This window comes from Argopecten irradians, chromosome 1 (assembly GCF_041381155.1).
Source record: "Argopecten irradians isolate NY chromosome 1, Ai_NY, whole genome shotgun sequence".
Lineage (NCBI taxonomy): Eukaryota > Metazoa > Mollusca > Bivalvia > Pectinida > Pectinidae > Argopecten > Argopecten irradians.
The window spans coordinates 70,962,519-70,979,203 of NC_091134.1; the positions used below are offsets into that span (position 1 = coordinate 70,962,519).

Here is a 16,685-nt window from a genome sequence, read left to right on the forward strand (position 1 = left end):
TTTTTTTTTTTTTTTTTTATTATTTCCTTTCTATTATTTTTTGCTTTCCTCAGTTGAAGCTCCAGCTCTGCAGCCAAATTCAATTATTGGTGTGTTTTCTTGTTGGCCTACTTCATTTTGCTGTCGCCGATGAAATCATCAATAATGTTATAACGATTTATGAAATCCAAGCTGTAAATTGTTGCATTCCACTATGTAGTGATAAAATTTGGTTTTGTAATTTTTTATTTCGTACAATTCTGATTTTTCGATGTTTCGTACAACTCTGATTGAAAAATAACGATTATGAAATCATAACTGTGAATTGTTGCATTTCACTAAATAATATTAACATTTTGTTTTCATAATAACCTAATTTGTACCATTCTGATTTATTTTTTTCAAAAGTGAATTAATCAAATTTTAAGTCGGGACGTGATTTCTGAAACATCCTGTAAGATTTAAAGTGTAGAAACGTTTGTAAATACCACTTGACAATTTCTTAAATATGTTTCGGATGTTTATTTGACATCGTGTCAGGGGAGTGTTAAATCTGTATGTATAAAAGCACTGCAGTCAAAATGTCTGTGTCAAGAATCTGCCGTAATTTTGTTAATCAAAATGTATTTGCCAAACTGTATTAGTTAAATTGTAACTGTTATATATTTTATGTAGAACATTATATAATACGTTTTAATTAACTTGAACATATAGCTTTCAACAATAAATTCGATCACCGCTGAAACAATGACATGTAAGTCATATCACCTGGCTGCAACACACATCATTTTACAAAGTTATTTATGGTTCATACTAAGTTAAAATAACCCGGTTACGTGATACTTTGAAACATGTAAATAATTTATTGGACAATTAAGTGGCCTAGACAAGCTGAACGTGTTAAGGAGAGAGAAAGTAGCAGCTGTCCCTCCCATGTAAAGTATATAAATACCGAGCCGACCTGTCATCGTCCACAAGTCGACACCATGACGTCTATTTGGCTCCTTATCCTCGTCATCAGCGGTAAGACAATGCTTAATTATTATTCAAGACGGTTTAGATGTTATAAAGTATTGATATTAGACGATATAAAGTAAAACTATTTCGATTTAGAAATATGAAAAAATAGAATACAAAAATATATCAATGTTTATTTTTAGTTCTATACTAAAACTAATAACTAATTCTAAATTATAAATACAAGTCAACTGAAAATGGTTGAGCCTATATTTCAATTCTATAGGTGTTTTAGAGATAAGTTTCTTAAAGTGAACAGTCGGACAAGGATGGCTAAAGTTGGTAAAAATGGTGTGAATGTATCCAGTATTATTTCTTATGAAATAGAAAAATAAAATCTCTCGTCAAAATCTGTCTGCGTACGAAAAAATTAATTTAAAGTATGGGAATTCTAAAACGTCCTCCCGGCTGACTATGTCTGTGGTTACATTTCCACGCAGCCTCGCTTTCAATGCTTTCAACTTTTCTTTACTTTAATGGTCAGAACTGAGAAACTAAGCAGAACTTGACCGTCCTATTAATATGTGAGAACTTTTGGAAGCCAATGAACGCATTTAGACTGGTTTTCTTTGCCCGACTATTCACTTTAAACATGATTTATAACAGTTTGTCATTTTGGCTCACAATTCCATGATAAAGGAAATAGAGATTTTCCTACAAGTGATTGTTGTTTATTATGTTTATCAAACTTAAGTTTTGAAAAGACTCGTGCTTCAGCGAGTGTCTTTTTAAAACTTTAAAACTAACTAACGAGTCCATGTATGTGTATAAACTTCATAAACAACAGGCATGCGTTGTGGAACATGTTCACCCCATTACTGTAACTATATTTATACTGTGATGATCAGTTGTTTCTTTTTAGTGAAGCTCAACACCGCATATTGCGACATGATTTAGACATCTTTTCGCCATAAAGATATAGTACATAAATACAGAGCCAAAATTCTGGGGTTTTTTTTACTTGAAAAGGCAACTACCTGTTATACGGTAAATGTTATGCTGTTTAAAAGGAAAGATAATCTTAAGTTAAAAGCCAATCGGAATCAAGGGGGATTTGGAGATGACCAATGAGAAGTGCCATACGGGTGTGCACACTGTGGTGTGTAGGCATAAACGATAACCAACTGCTTTGAATTTTTTTAAGAGGCCTAGAGACCTGATATTGGGTCTGTGACAAGCTGGGATGAAGGGCTACCATATTTGTTTTTTTTACCTTGATCTTCATTCACATGGTAAAATAGGCTTAAATCTTTAAACGACTATGTTTATAGTCAGATGACCGTTAAGGCCCATGGGCCTCTTGTTATTACTTGATTTTCCAATGTGAAGCATGAAGGTTATGGGATAAATATATATTTTTTTAAATATAATTTTAAATCATTAACCATCTCGAGTATTTCTTTGGGTTGTTTATACTAGACATACTTTACTAAACATACTAAGGTTGTTTTATACTACTCGATTACGTATATACGTGTACTAAGGTTGAACTATACTATTAAGACGAGAAGCAATGGGCATATGATAAAGAGTTTGTTTGATAACAGTAGGCTGTCTAGCATTGCCGGAGATACCCACTGTCAAACATCCTAACCAGGACCTCATAGACCAAGCGGAACAGGTACCCAGTATCGAACATCCAAACCAGCAGCTGATAGACCAAGCGGTTCAGGTACTTGTGTATAGTGATCTAAATCCATAAATCGTTTCATTTGTTAACAAATGGTCACTCGGAAGTTACAGCCAGGTTAATAATGTCCCGGCAATGTTAATTCAAGTTGCCTATAATTGACTAACAGAATCTTTCACAAACCTTAATTTATTAATATGAACTTGTCTTAATTTACTTAATCTGCAAACATTAATTTGTCTGTTCGCGTAAAAATTAATAAAATATTTCCCTACCTTGAGGGCTTGGACAACGAAATTTCACTCCTCTGGACAATTCATGAATGTCCAACTTTCGGCAGGCCTCATATCAGATATTTATGAATTACCTTTCCATTTGAGGTTTCGTTTTCATGCCTTCAAGGTAGAGTAACTTTAACGTTCAGCACTGGCAGTTTCCCCTCCACCATGCGCTATTCACTGTTTGCAACCCCCTTGTCACATTTCTTAAGCTGGCAATGAATAGTCCTGCTTTGGCCCTTACCAAGTCTTGTCTTTTTGGGAATGTCATGAATCCATGGTTGCACCATCATCGCAACCTTGGCTTTCACATTTTAAACACTTAAAGCTGTTTCTGTTCCATAGTTGTCGTTAGAATTTGATATAGATATAAAGTGAAGGGAGTTAGTCATAAATTGTTGATAGTTTGAGTCTACACTGAAGCATTGACCTGTAGACAAAGCGGACACTATATAAAGCGATTGCGCAATTATGATTGTCATCAACAAAAACTTTTGGGAATTTGAAACTTCTGAAATTTCATCAGCATGATTTTGCTGAAATATGCATGTAATGGTCCGTCCGTTATATATATATATTTTTTTTCATTTATTTCAAATATGGTTGCCACCGCAGATGTTTTCTTAATTTCTAATTTTCAATTTTTTTCTGAAGTTCTACTCTTCATATTCATCATTATTTACAATATTAAAGAAACATTATATGTGTAAGTTTGTGACAGAGGTATGAGTTACTAAAGTTGTCTATTGAGGCCTGTCTGTGTTTTGTATTATAGAGGTTGGCGAATGTCCAAGGTAGGATCATCCAAGGAAGCGATACCACCATTGACAGGTACCCGTGGCAGGCTTCACTAGAATATAACGGTAACCACATCTGTGGTGCCGTCATTCTAACGAACGATTTCGTTCTCACAGCAGCCCACTGTGTACAGAATACCATCAGGTTTGTATTTGTCTGAAAATACTGAACTAGGGATATTACAAAAGTTAACCACAAATCAAACCCGACATTAAAATGAATAGTCGGGCAATGGAAACCAGTCTAAATGCGTGTATTGGCCTTCATAAAGTCCTTACATATAAAAACGACGGTCAAGCTCTGCATACGTTTTCTAGTTTTGACCATTGAAATATTGGAAAAGCCCCATGTAAATTTAGCACAGTTTTATAAAAATTAAACTTTTTGAAAGCTCAAGCTTTTTGAAATGTAACCACGGACTTAGCTAGCCGGGAAGATGTTCGAGAATTCCTTTAATTTAAAGGAATTTCCTTGCATGCAGAGCGATTTTGACGGGAGATTTTGTTTCTCCATTTCATAAGAAATTATACTGGATATATTCACACCATTTTTACCGATTTTAGCCTTCCTTTGCCCGAATGTTCACTTTAAAGTACCATACCCTGTAAATATCCAGACACATCATAATTTACCACGCAGAAATCCGAAATATATTACATCATGCATGAAGGAATAATGAGACATAATCCGAAAATCTGAGTGTAAGTCGAAATCAATTGCAAAGCGGCTCATGATGAAAGTACACTAGATTTTTGTGTTATCTTCATAACATACAAAAATATATATTTAAGTTAATCTATGATTTTAATCTATTTACATGCAATTCCACTTTTATTTTAGGTCTCTTTGTCTTGGAAATTATCAGCTATTGTATCAACCAATATGATGCGACGTTATAACGGCGACGTTTATGACTTTATGAAATGATTCATACGATGTAAAAATGATTGGTTGTATACAACCTTACATAATTTTTACATGTGATTGAACACTTTAATGATAGAATTAATTCTTAACTTTACACGCAGTGATTATGTTGTTCACGTGGGAAGTGCATCGAGGACTGCATCAGGCGGATCAAGACACAACGTACAACAAGGCAAATTGGTAAGCTATGTATTATACAACAATTATATTAGGGGACGTGGATGTAGCGCGGTGGTAGAAGGCGCAGGTATGTTTGGATGTCGTAGATCGCGAGCTCGAGGGCCGGGTAGGGAACGAGTCAATAAATTGTCATCCTTTGTTAAATTGTGATTCTTTGATATATATATATATATATATACTAGTATATATATATTTAGTATATATATATAAATTTAATAAAATACAGCTCCTTATTCATACCCTGCTTGATAAAGGATATGAAAACATCCAATTAGGGGTCACTTTCTGAAATTGTTCCAGAATCTTAGAAGTAAATTTCAAGTGGTCATATCGCCCAAAGAGAACAACAAAGCTAATTATGTATGTATACTGGGACGGAATATCGTTTTCAATAGATGTAGCTATAGGTGTAGTATACAGGTCCCCAGACCCCTTGTGGGATTTTGTCAGATATTAAGAGGGGTGATGATAATGTATTTCATTAAGATTGTATATCACTAAGTAAACCTGTTAGAAATCACTCCATTATTGCTTTTTCACAAGTCCATTTGTCTTATTATTTGTTTCAGCATGAAGATTTTTATAATGGAGCCTCCCCCTCCAACGGAGCCTTTCCATACGACATAGCTGTCTTGCTGTTGAGAGACCCCATTACCTACAACTCCAATAAACAACCGATCGGTTTAACAGCTGTGACTAACTCCGTTCTGGCAACCTACGATTCCAGCGACTGCGTGATAACAGGATGGGGCAGAAACGAAAATAACGGTAACCATTGGTGACAGAGACATTTTATAACGCTCATTACTGGCAGCTAGTATAGCCAACAGATTGGAAAACAGATGGATAATCAAGCGTATAATGAGTTTGGGCATGATATCATATCTGCTATGACCCAATGGGTAGAACATGGGAAACGCGGTATACTGTATTACCTTATATGGAGAACAAGAGGAAACTGAGGTTACTGTATTGTCTTATATGGAGAACAAGGTAAAATTGGGGTTTCTGTATTGCCTTATATGGAGAACAAGGGAAAACTGAGGTTACTGTATTGCGTTATGGGGAGAACCAGGGAAAACGGGGGTTACTGTATTGCCTTATATGGAGAACAAGGGAAAACTGAGGTTACTGTTTTGTCTTATATGGAGAACAAGGGAAAATTGGGGTTTCTGTATTGCCTTATATGGAGAACAAGGGAAAATTGGGGTTTCCGTATTGCCTTATTGGTAGAACAAGAGGAAACTGAGGTTACTGTATTGTCTTATATGGAGAACAAGGGAAAACTGAGGTTACTGTATTACCTTATATGGAGAACATGGGAAAATTGGGGTTTCTGTATTGCCTTATTGGTAGAACAAAGGGAAACGGAGGCTACTGTATTGCATTATGGGGAGAACAAGGGAAAACTGAGGTTACTGTATTACCTTATATGGAGAACAAGGGAAAACGGAGGTTACTGTATTGCGTTATGGGGAGAACCAGGGAAAACGGGGGTTACTGTATTGCCTTATATGGAGAACAAGGGAAAATTGAGGTTACTGTATTACCTTGTATGTAGAACAAATGAAAACGGAGGTTACTGTATTGTCTTATATGGAGAACATGGGAATATTGGGGTTACTGTATTGCCTTATATGGAGAACAAGGGAAAACGGGGGTTACTGTATTGCCTTATGGGGAGAACAAAGGAAAACGGAGGTTACTGTATTGCCTTATATAGAGAAACAAGGGAACATTGGGGTTACTGTATTGTCTTATGTGGAGAACAAGGGAAAACGGAGGTCACTGTATTGCCTTATTGGTAGAACAAGGGAAAACGGAGGTAACTGTATTGCCTTATTTGGAGAACAAGGGAAAACGGAGGTTACTGTATTACCTTATGGGGAGAACCAGGGAAAATGGGGGTTACTGTATTGCCTTATGGGGAGAACAAGGGAAATCAAGGGTTACTGTATTGCCTTATGGGGAGAACAAGGGAAAACGGGGGTTACTGTATTGTCTTATGGGGAGAACAAGGGAAAACGGGGGTTACTGTATTGTCTTATGGGGAGAACAAGGGAAATCGTGGGTTACTGTATTGCCTTATGGGGAGAACAAGGGAAATCGGGGGTTACTGTATTGCCTTATGGGGAGAACAAGGGAAATCGGGGGTTACTGTATTGCCTTATCGGGAGAACAAGGGAAAACGGGGACATTGTCTGGCGGGTAGAACTATGAAAATGGGACTTATCTAAGGATATGGTTTACACACTAATAAATAAAAAATGAAATCCAATCATTTCTGGCTTTTGGTTTTTTTTATTGCTAATGACTACTTGCAGTATTACCAGATATCCTGCAGATGACCAACGTCAAGGTACTCACCGATAACACATGTCGAGTGTTCGCAGGGAATTACTTGAGGGACAACTTACATATCTGTGTGGATGGTGTGGATGAAAGTGGTGGCTGTAACGTAAGTCAAATAGTATTATCCTGAATGGGATGGCATGGAGCTGTAAGTAAGTCAAATAGTATTATCCTGAATGGGATGGGGAGGAGCCGTAACGTAAGTCAAATAGTATTATCCTGAATGGGATGGTGTGGAGCTGTAACGTAAGTCAAATAGTATTATCCTGAATGGTATGGTGTGGCGAACAGTGACGGCTGTAACGTAAGTCAAATAGTATTATCCTGAATGGGATGGTGTGGAGCTGTAACGTAAGTCAAATAGTATTATCCTGAATGGGATGATGTGGCGAACAGTGACGGCTGTAACGTAAGTCAAATAGTATTATCCTGAATGGGATGATGTGGAGCTGTAACGTAAGTCAAATAGTATTATCCTGAATGGGATGATGTGGAGCTGTAACGTAAGTCAAATAGTATTATCCTGAATGGGATGGTGTGGAGCTGTAACGTAAGTCAAATAGTATTATCCTGTATGGGATGGTGTGGCGAACAATGACGGCTGTAACGTAAGTCAAATAGTATTATCCTAAATGGGATGATGTGGCGAACAGTGACGGCTGTAACGTAAGTCAAATAGTATTATCCTGAATGGGATGATGTGGCGAAAAGTGACGGCTGTAACGTAAGTCAAATAGTATTATCCTGAATGGGATAGTGTGGAGCTGTAAGTAAGTCAAATAGTATTATCCTGAATGGGATGATGTGGCGAACAGTGACGGGCTGTAACGTAAATCAAATAGTATTATCCTGAATGGGATAGTGTGGAGCTGTAACGTAAGTCAAATAGTATTATCCTGAATGGGATGGTGTGGAGCTGTAACGTAAGTCAAATAGTATTATCCTGAATGGGATGGCATGGCGAACAGTGACGGCTGTAACGAAAGTCAAATAGTATTATCCGGAATGTGATGGTGTGGCGAACAGTGACGGCTGTAACGTAAGTCAAATAGTATTATCCTAAATGGGATGATGTGGCGAACAGTGACGGCTGTAACGTAAGTCAAATAGTATTATCCTGAATGGGATGGGGAGGAGCTGTAACGTAAGTCAAATAGTATTATCCTGAATGGGATGGGGAGGAGCTGTAACGTAAGTCAAATAGTATTATCCTGAATGGGATGGGGAGGAGCTGTAACGTAAGTCAAATAGTATTATCCTGAATGGGATGATGTGGCGAACAGTGACGGCTGTAACGTAAGTCAAATAGTATTATCCTGAATGGGATGGGGAGGAGCTGTAACGTAAGTCAAATAGTATTATCCTGAATGGGAGGTTGTGGCGAACAGTGACGGCTGTAACGTAAGTCAAATAGTATTATCCTCAATGGGATAGTGTGGAGCTGTAACGTAAGTCAAATAGTATTATCCTGAATGGGATGGTATGGAGCTGTAACGTAAGTCAAATAGTATTATCCTGAATGTGATGGCGTGGGGTGGAGCTGTAAGTAAGTCAAATAATATTATCCTGAATGGGATGATGTGGCGAACAGTGACGGGCTGTAACGTAAGTCAAATAGTATTATCCTGAATGGGATGGTGTGGCGAACAGTGACGGGCTGTAACGTAAGTCAAATAGTATTATCCTGAATGGGATGGTGTGGAGCTGTAACGTAAGTCAAATAGTATTATCCTGAATGGTATGGTGTGGAGCTGTAACGTAAGTCAAATAGTATTATCCTGAATAGGATATTGTGGCGAACTGATGTTGCTCTAACGTATGTCAAATTATCGTTTGTTTTATAAGTGTTTTTTGGAATATGTTTTTATCTCATTGATGAGACAGTATAAACCAATAGTTCGGATTATCTTCATTAATCATAACTAAACTTTTAAATGTTCAAACAACCGTCCTCCAATGGGAGAAAACATCTCATTTAAACGATACAAATTTTTCATTTTTTAGTCCATTCTCAGGTACACAAAAACAAAATCAATATATGTAAAATCCATCTTGAACTTCTTGATATGATGCCGTAGCAACAAATGTTTAATTCAAATTTCTAAATATGTCTGAATAGCGGTTCTATTCCCACGATTCTAAGTACTTGATTTATATTATCATGTAGGGTGACAGCGGCGGGCCATTAGCGTGTAAAGTTGGAAACAACTACGAACTTGCCGGTGTGACGTCATTCGTATTTGGACAATGCTTGACCAGTTCCCCGACTGTTTACGCTGAGACGTACGGCCTCCGGGAATGGATCGCGACAGCAATGGACAATCTGTCGTTGTAATTCCTTGGTCAATAAAGAATTACTCCAATACGTCCATGTAATAGTTCATGTGATATTGAATCATTCAAATCGTTCTATTGTATAAAACAAACATAACCATTAAATTAATAAAGAAAAACGATGTAAAACATTACTAATAATTGTGGAAGCCATGCTAGCTTCCACCGCGGACAGAGCATAAACGATACTCATCATTTGAACAATAATTGGTGTTTAATTGTTTATACATATGTCGAAGTAACACAAAAATACGGTAACATATATAAAATAGATTAGTTTGATTTTGGTGCATGCGCAGTAAGTACTTCATTCCATATATGACATAATGCCACGAAATTTTTTTCGGGACGCAATTAATAACATGTATTCATCTTGAAACACAAGAACTCCACAGAAGTGGATGGGTCGCCTGCACAGCAGTTTAAGCATCACAAAAAATAGTTATTTACAGTTGAACATATTGTTAATAACTAAGTGAAGCTATCAAGTCCCGTAACACTTGCAAATATTGACGGATTTGACCACTATCAAACCCATCTGAGATCTTATTGATATAAATCAATATACATAATTTGGTTAAAATCGCATGATAAATACAAAAGTTATTGAACAGTAACCAAGAAATTGTCTGTTTTGATAATTTTAAAGTCCCGTAACTCTTGCAAATATTGACGGATTTTGACCAGTATCAAACCCATCCTAGATCTCATTAATATCAAGCGATATACAACATTTGGTAAAAATCGGATAATAACTATCAAGATATCGAACGGAAACCAAGAAATTGTCTGTATTAACGATTTTAAAGTCCCGTTACTCTTGTAAATATTAACAGATTTTTACCAGTATGACTATCAAACCAATCCGCGATCTCATTGATATAAAGCAATACATCAAACTTGGTTGAAATCGAACAATTAATACTAATGTTATCGAGCGGAAACCATGGATTTATCTGTTTTGACGATTTTAATGTCCCGTCACTCTCACAAATATAGCCGGATTTTGACAAGTATCGAACCCATCCAAGATCTCATTCATAAAAAGCAACACACCAAATTTAGTTGAAATCACACTATATATTATATAGCGAAAACCATGGATTTATCGATTTTGACGATTTCAAAGTCCCATAACTCTTGCAAATATTGGCGGATTTTAACCAGTATCGTACTCATGCGAGATTTCATTGACATAAAGCAATATAGCTAATAATTTAGTTGAAATCAGACAATAGATACTTAAGTTATCTTTAAGTGTCTTTTGTATCAATGTCATTCTTAAGTGATGTTGTTAATGTAAATTCTCTAGCGTTCATGCTAAACATAGTATACAATCAAACCAATGAGTACAGTAAAAATACACGAATCATTGGGAAACAGGAATCAAATACAAACTACCAAACGAACTAAAAATGCTCACGTCTTCCTCGCCAAACAATTCAGACATTTATTATAAACTTTTTAAATGAAACATTCTAGTGAACCTTGAACTACTTCGCCCAGAATGCTACCAGTTCGATGTCTAAGTAATAATGTTATCTTCAGTACTATTGGTTTTAAAGAAATTTATATTTAGACGCATGCTATCTATGTCGATGATAGAAATAAGAAAAGTAAACTGATGATTTCTAAAAAAAACCTCTTTATCTGTCTTACAAACATGCATCAAAAATAAGCATGCAATAGTTTAGTTTCAAACATCTAACTAGAAATCTTAAATCTAAAACGTCGTAATTTAAAATGGTTTGATCATAAAATGTGAATATATAGATATAAAAACATTACATAAAATATATTACTTAATAATAGAAACATCCCTAGGTACCGTAACAGTCCCCTATTACAGTACACGATATTCTTTCAATGGCAGTCAGAAAATATCAAGATTTCAAATCAAATGGAAACTTTTTGTACACCTTAATATATAGTGAAAAGTTAGTTTATCGAATTGGCTACCAAAAATAATTCAGTCTTTTTGTGAAGGGTTAAGATCTTTCGTTTCATAAAAATCTGGTTTCTGATTGTTTGATTTTTATTTTAAAGTAAATCGAATATGCCTCCATGTTTTAGAAGAATTCAAATATCTAAATTGTTTATATATAAACAACCGAATGATGCACGACAAAAAGTAAGACGACAGAGCAAACGTGATTTGTCTCAGATGTTCTAATTAAAAACAAAATGTAAACACGAAAATGGTTTTTGATACATAACAATTTACATAATAATAACCAGTTTGACCATTACCTTTGGCAATGGTAAATTAAACGTAGGTAATGTACAGGTAAAAGACAGAAATATAGATAGCATTCAACTCGTATTTCTTTCCTGATTCCACTAATTACACGACAGCTAATTAAATAATTGGTAGAGTAATGTATACCTTAGCATTACTCAGTTAGATATGACATCCCAATATACGATACTTGGTATACATTTTGCCACTGCAACTCCCATTACTCTAATGATAATAGTGATCTGCATTATGAGCCAATAAATGCAGCCTAGACTTGGCGTAGTAATATCTACATAAATGAATGCGAGTCTTGTTTTCTGACACCATGTTAGTCCGCGCGGGAAAATTGACATTATAGTTGAATGAACCATTTTGGTTATGAAACTAAAATCTTTTAAATGTCTGGATAATTGAAAGTAAACGTAAAAACTATTGAAAAACATTGAAATTTTGTTATCTTTCCAATTTTAATAGGGACTATTTTTTATCACATTGAACTTAGCTGTTGAGGTTTAATGGCTGAAGCGGGAAATTCAAATGTTTACTCGCATCTAAATTATTTTTTACTTTGGACTAGAAATTAAAATGTAAATAAAACAATTAAAGGATTGTTAGATTGCATTTATTGGAGATATGAATGCAATCTGGGTGGCAGATACATATTTAAAGCGCCCGTTAATTCTATTTATCTGCCACCCAGATTGCATTTGTATCTCTAATAAATAATCTAACTATCCTTTAATTGTTAAGTATGCTATACATTTACCCGTCTCTATTGCGTACTGTATATGCTATACATTTACCCGTCTCTATAGCGTATTGTATATGCTTTACATTAACCCGTCTCTAAAGCGTATTATATATGCTATAAATTTGCCCGTCTCTATAGCGTATTGTATATGCTATACATTTACCAGTCTCTAAAGCGTATTGAATATGCTATACATTTACCCGTCTCTAAAGCGTATTGTATATGCTATACATTTACCCGTCTCTATAGCGTATTGTATATGCTATACATTTACCCGTCTCTAAAGCGTATTGTATATGCTATACATTTACCCGTCTCTATAGCGTATTGTATATGCTATACATTTACCCGTCTCTTTTGCGTATTGTATATGCTATACTTTTCTCCGTCTCTATAGCGTATTGTATATGCTATACATTTACCCGTCTCTAAAGCGTATTGTATATGCTATACATTTACCCGTCACTATAGCGTATTGTATATGCTATACATTTACCCGTCTCTATAGCGTATTGTATATGCTATACATTTACCCGTCTCTATAGCGTATTGTATATGCTATACATTTACCCGTCTCTATAGCGTATTGTATATGCTATACATTTACCCGTCTCTATAGCGTATTGTGTATGCTATACATTTACCGTCTCTATAGCGTATTGTATATGCTATACATTTACCCGTCTCTATAGCGTATTGTATATGCTATACATTTATCCGTCTCTATACTATAAATCGTTTTCTTAAATCTTTAGTGTTATTGCAATGAAGATGAATGATGTCATATTGGTGTGTTCTCCATTTGCCCACTTTTTAGAGAACAAAGAAAAGTGTTGGTATAGGAGAACAATGGAAAACCAATTATAGTCAGTTCCATAATAATTTTTACCTGTGCTTTCCTGTGTTCGTTTACCTGAGCTACCTCTAGTTTATCAAAAGTGGGGAAATAGATAGAGAGATATCGATATATCTGTATACAATACAGTACTATATAATATTTTGTGCGCTTTGACAGACAAATATAAATGATATTTTATGTTACATCTTTATAAATTTCACCATTGGAATGGTGTATTAAAGAACAAAATTTCATCCAAGTTTTAGGAGAATTAAATGTCAGATTTTTTTTTACAAACTGTTGCAATTTCAAGAATTAGTTAAAGACAGTGGCATGTGCACTTGTGTACAATGTAGCTATTTAGTACATCACATGATAATTACTAGGAATGCGATTGGATAACAGCTATGATCTATTTTGCGACAGTTCCCTGTCCTTCTTGACTACGGGAGACTATACCTGACTACGGGAACTATACCAAAGTATAGTCCCCCGGGAATGAGCACGCGACCAAATATATGACGTCATAATGAATGTCATGTGACGTACTAAATCTATTATGGCCCTTTCCCTCGGGAACAGTTCTCCTATGGTGTTGTCTGGCGAGGTATAGTCCCCTCGTCGGTTCTCCTATAGTGTTGTCTGGCGAGGTATAGTCCCCTCGTCTTCGACTCGGGGACTATACCTCGCCAGACAACACCATAGCAGAACAGTTCCCTCTGGAAAGGGCCATAATAGAATAATAGCTACAGATCGATATAAAGGATATAAAGGATCTATAGGATGATACATGTAACAATATACATGTACATGAAGATATATATACAAATGCATATACATGTACGTTTGTACTTGTATCTAATATATTAATTATATCATATACAGTTGTATACCCTATATATCAAACTGTACAGATCTAGATGTCTCGAAATTCCAATTCTACAGTGACAAGAATTTGCATGATTTGTCATGTATATACATGTATAGTGCGCATCCCTCCTATCACATTATAAACATCTAAGCATTTCTACAGAATATAGACTTCTGCAGATTGCAAATGGTTTGAGAGAATGTGAATGTTATTGAGATAATTGTTTAGCTAGTGATAGTTCGAACCCTGATTTTTTATAATAGATCATATTTCCGATAGTTCGAACATATCAAATTATGAAGGTAAGAGTAAGATTTTTGTCGGCAAAATGACTCAATGGGATTCCTAAAAATCACGATGTATTGCAGTATAAATATTTCAGTAGAATTGTCACAAAGGTGATTTCTAATGAAAAGAGGCGTAAACATAAACTGCATGATTACATAATTATTACCATAAACTATTTTTGTAAATATGTTGAATGTGGATTATGTTATAAATGCCACTAAAGTTTATACGTGTATGTACCTCAATACATGTAGCTCGATATCCAAGAAGGTATATTTTGATTGAACTACAATTAGCAATTATAGTTATTATTTATGTGTTTATATGTACAGGTATATATGTTTGTCAAAAAGAGAAAAAGGAATTTTGAAGTTTTGAAGTTAGGACCAAATATTGATTTTACGTTTGATGTGTTAATTATTTACTTATACATTATATATTATTATTATATGTATATTATTAATATGAAAAATCAATAACATAACTGACATCACAAAGAGTATCAAACCAAAAGATTTTTCCATGTAATATTATTTCCATACATGTACATCAAGTTATACATAAATGATACCCTTATTGAATAAGTACAGTACGTATCACAGGTGAAATTCACAGGTAAAACACAGGTAAACCCAGGTTAACTTCTCTGAAATAGACTATAATCTTTGTCACAACATTCTGCTAATTATCAGATTATAAAAAGTGGGCAAATGGAGATACAGCCGTCATATTGTAGATATAAGATAAACACGACAGATATAGAAAATGCAGTAAATCAACTAATATTTAGACTGATTAATCAACATACATCAAATATAATAGGATAAATCAAATTGTAAAATACAATTGTATATGTAGTCCTAAGGCTTTTTGGAAAACTTTGAATAAATTTAGTCAGTCGACAAAGAAATCCCCTTGTATTCCCTTAGATATTTTCTATAGATACTTCAAAAAGATTAATCGTGGTGATGATGATGATGATGATGATGATGATGATGGAAGTGGTGATGATGATGATGATGATGATGATAATGGTGATGATGATTATGATGATGGAAGTGGTGATGATGATGATAATGATAATGATGATGGTGATGGTGATGATGATGATGATGATGATAGAAGTGGAAGTTATGATGATGATGATGATGATGATGATGATGAAGTTAGTAGTGATGCTGATGATGATGGTGACGTTGATGATGATGGTGATGATGGTGATGATGATGGGGATGATGGTGATGATGATGATGAGGATGATATATTGAATAGTGAAATAACCGAACTTGAATTACGTAATGCTATTAAACAGTTAAAAAACAATAAGGCCCCTGGTATTGACATGATATTAAATGAATACTTAAAAAACTCTCCGCCTGAACTATTAACTATATATTGTAAACTTTTTAATGTCATTTTGGATACAGGATTATTACCTGAGAGTTGGACTATTGGTATTATAAAACCCATGTACAAAAATAAAGGAAGTGAGCAAGATCCGGATAATTATAGAGCAATAACCCTTATAAGTTGTCTTGGGAAATTGTTTACTTCTATCATAAACACAAGGTTGAATAAATACTCTATTCAAAGAAACCTCATTTCAAAAAATCAGGCAGGATTTAGAAAGAATCACTCCACGATGGATAATGTTTTTATTTTGCAATCTCTGATATCTCTATATCTCGCTAATAATAAAAAGCTGTATTGCACTTTTGTTGATTTTCGAAAAGCATTTGATACTGTGTGGCGTGTAGGTTTATGGAAAAAGATTAGGAAAAGCAAAATAAAGGGAAAATGTTTTAAAGTAATTTATAATATGTATGATAATATAAAATCTTGTGTACAATACAATGGTCAAATATCTGATTGTTTCCCGTGCCTAGTTGGTGTCCGCCAGGGTGAAAATCTATCCCCATTTCTTTTCTCAATATTCCTAAACGATTTAGAACAATATATGGAGGTTGCAGGAGTTAGCTCCCTTGAGACTATCGAACAGAAAATGTCTGATAAATTAAGCATATTTTTGAAAATATTCATATTACTTTATGCAGATGATACTGTGATACTTTCCGAAACACCAGAAGGTATGCAAAACGCACTAGATATTTTTCAACAGTATTGCGATACATGGAAACTTCAGGTAAATATTAACAAAACTAAAGTGTTAGTGTTCAGCAAGAGGAAAACTAAACAGGTGTAT

General features: G+C 34.8%; 1 protein-coding gene across 2 annotated transcripts; it reads left to right on the forward strand.

Annotated features, from left to right (window-relative positions):
• The first annotated feature begins 878 nt into the window (after positions 1 to 878).
• LOC138307397 (fibrinolytic enzyme, isozyme C-like) lies at positions 879 to 9,532 on the forward strand. 2 transcript variants are annotated; one of them, XM_069248125.1, is made up of 7 exons: positions 879 to 1,002; positions 2,544 to 2,668; positions 3,680 to 3,846; positions 4,731 to 4,809; positions 5,379 to 5,577; positions 7,134 to 7,267; positions 9,329 to 9,532. In XM_069248125.1, the coding sequence occupies exons 1-7, from the start codon at positions 966 to 968 to the stop codon at positions 9,494 to 9,496; spliced, it is 909 nt and encodes a 302-aa protein (XP_069104226.1). In that variant the 5' UTR covers positions 879 to 965; the 3' UTR covers positions 9,497 to 9,532. The 2 variants fall into 2 exon arrangements, with proteins under 2 accessions (XP_069104226.1, XP_069104236.1); XM_069248135.1 differs by having other exon boundaries at positions 944 to 1,002; positions 2,547 to 2,668.
• The last annotated feature ends 7,153 nt before the right edge of the window (positions 9,533 to 16,685 follow it).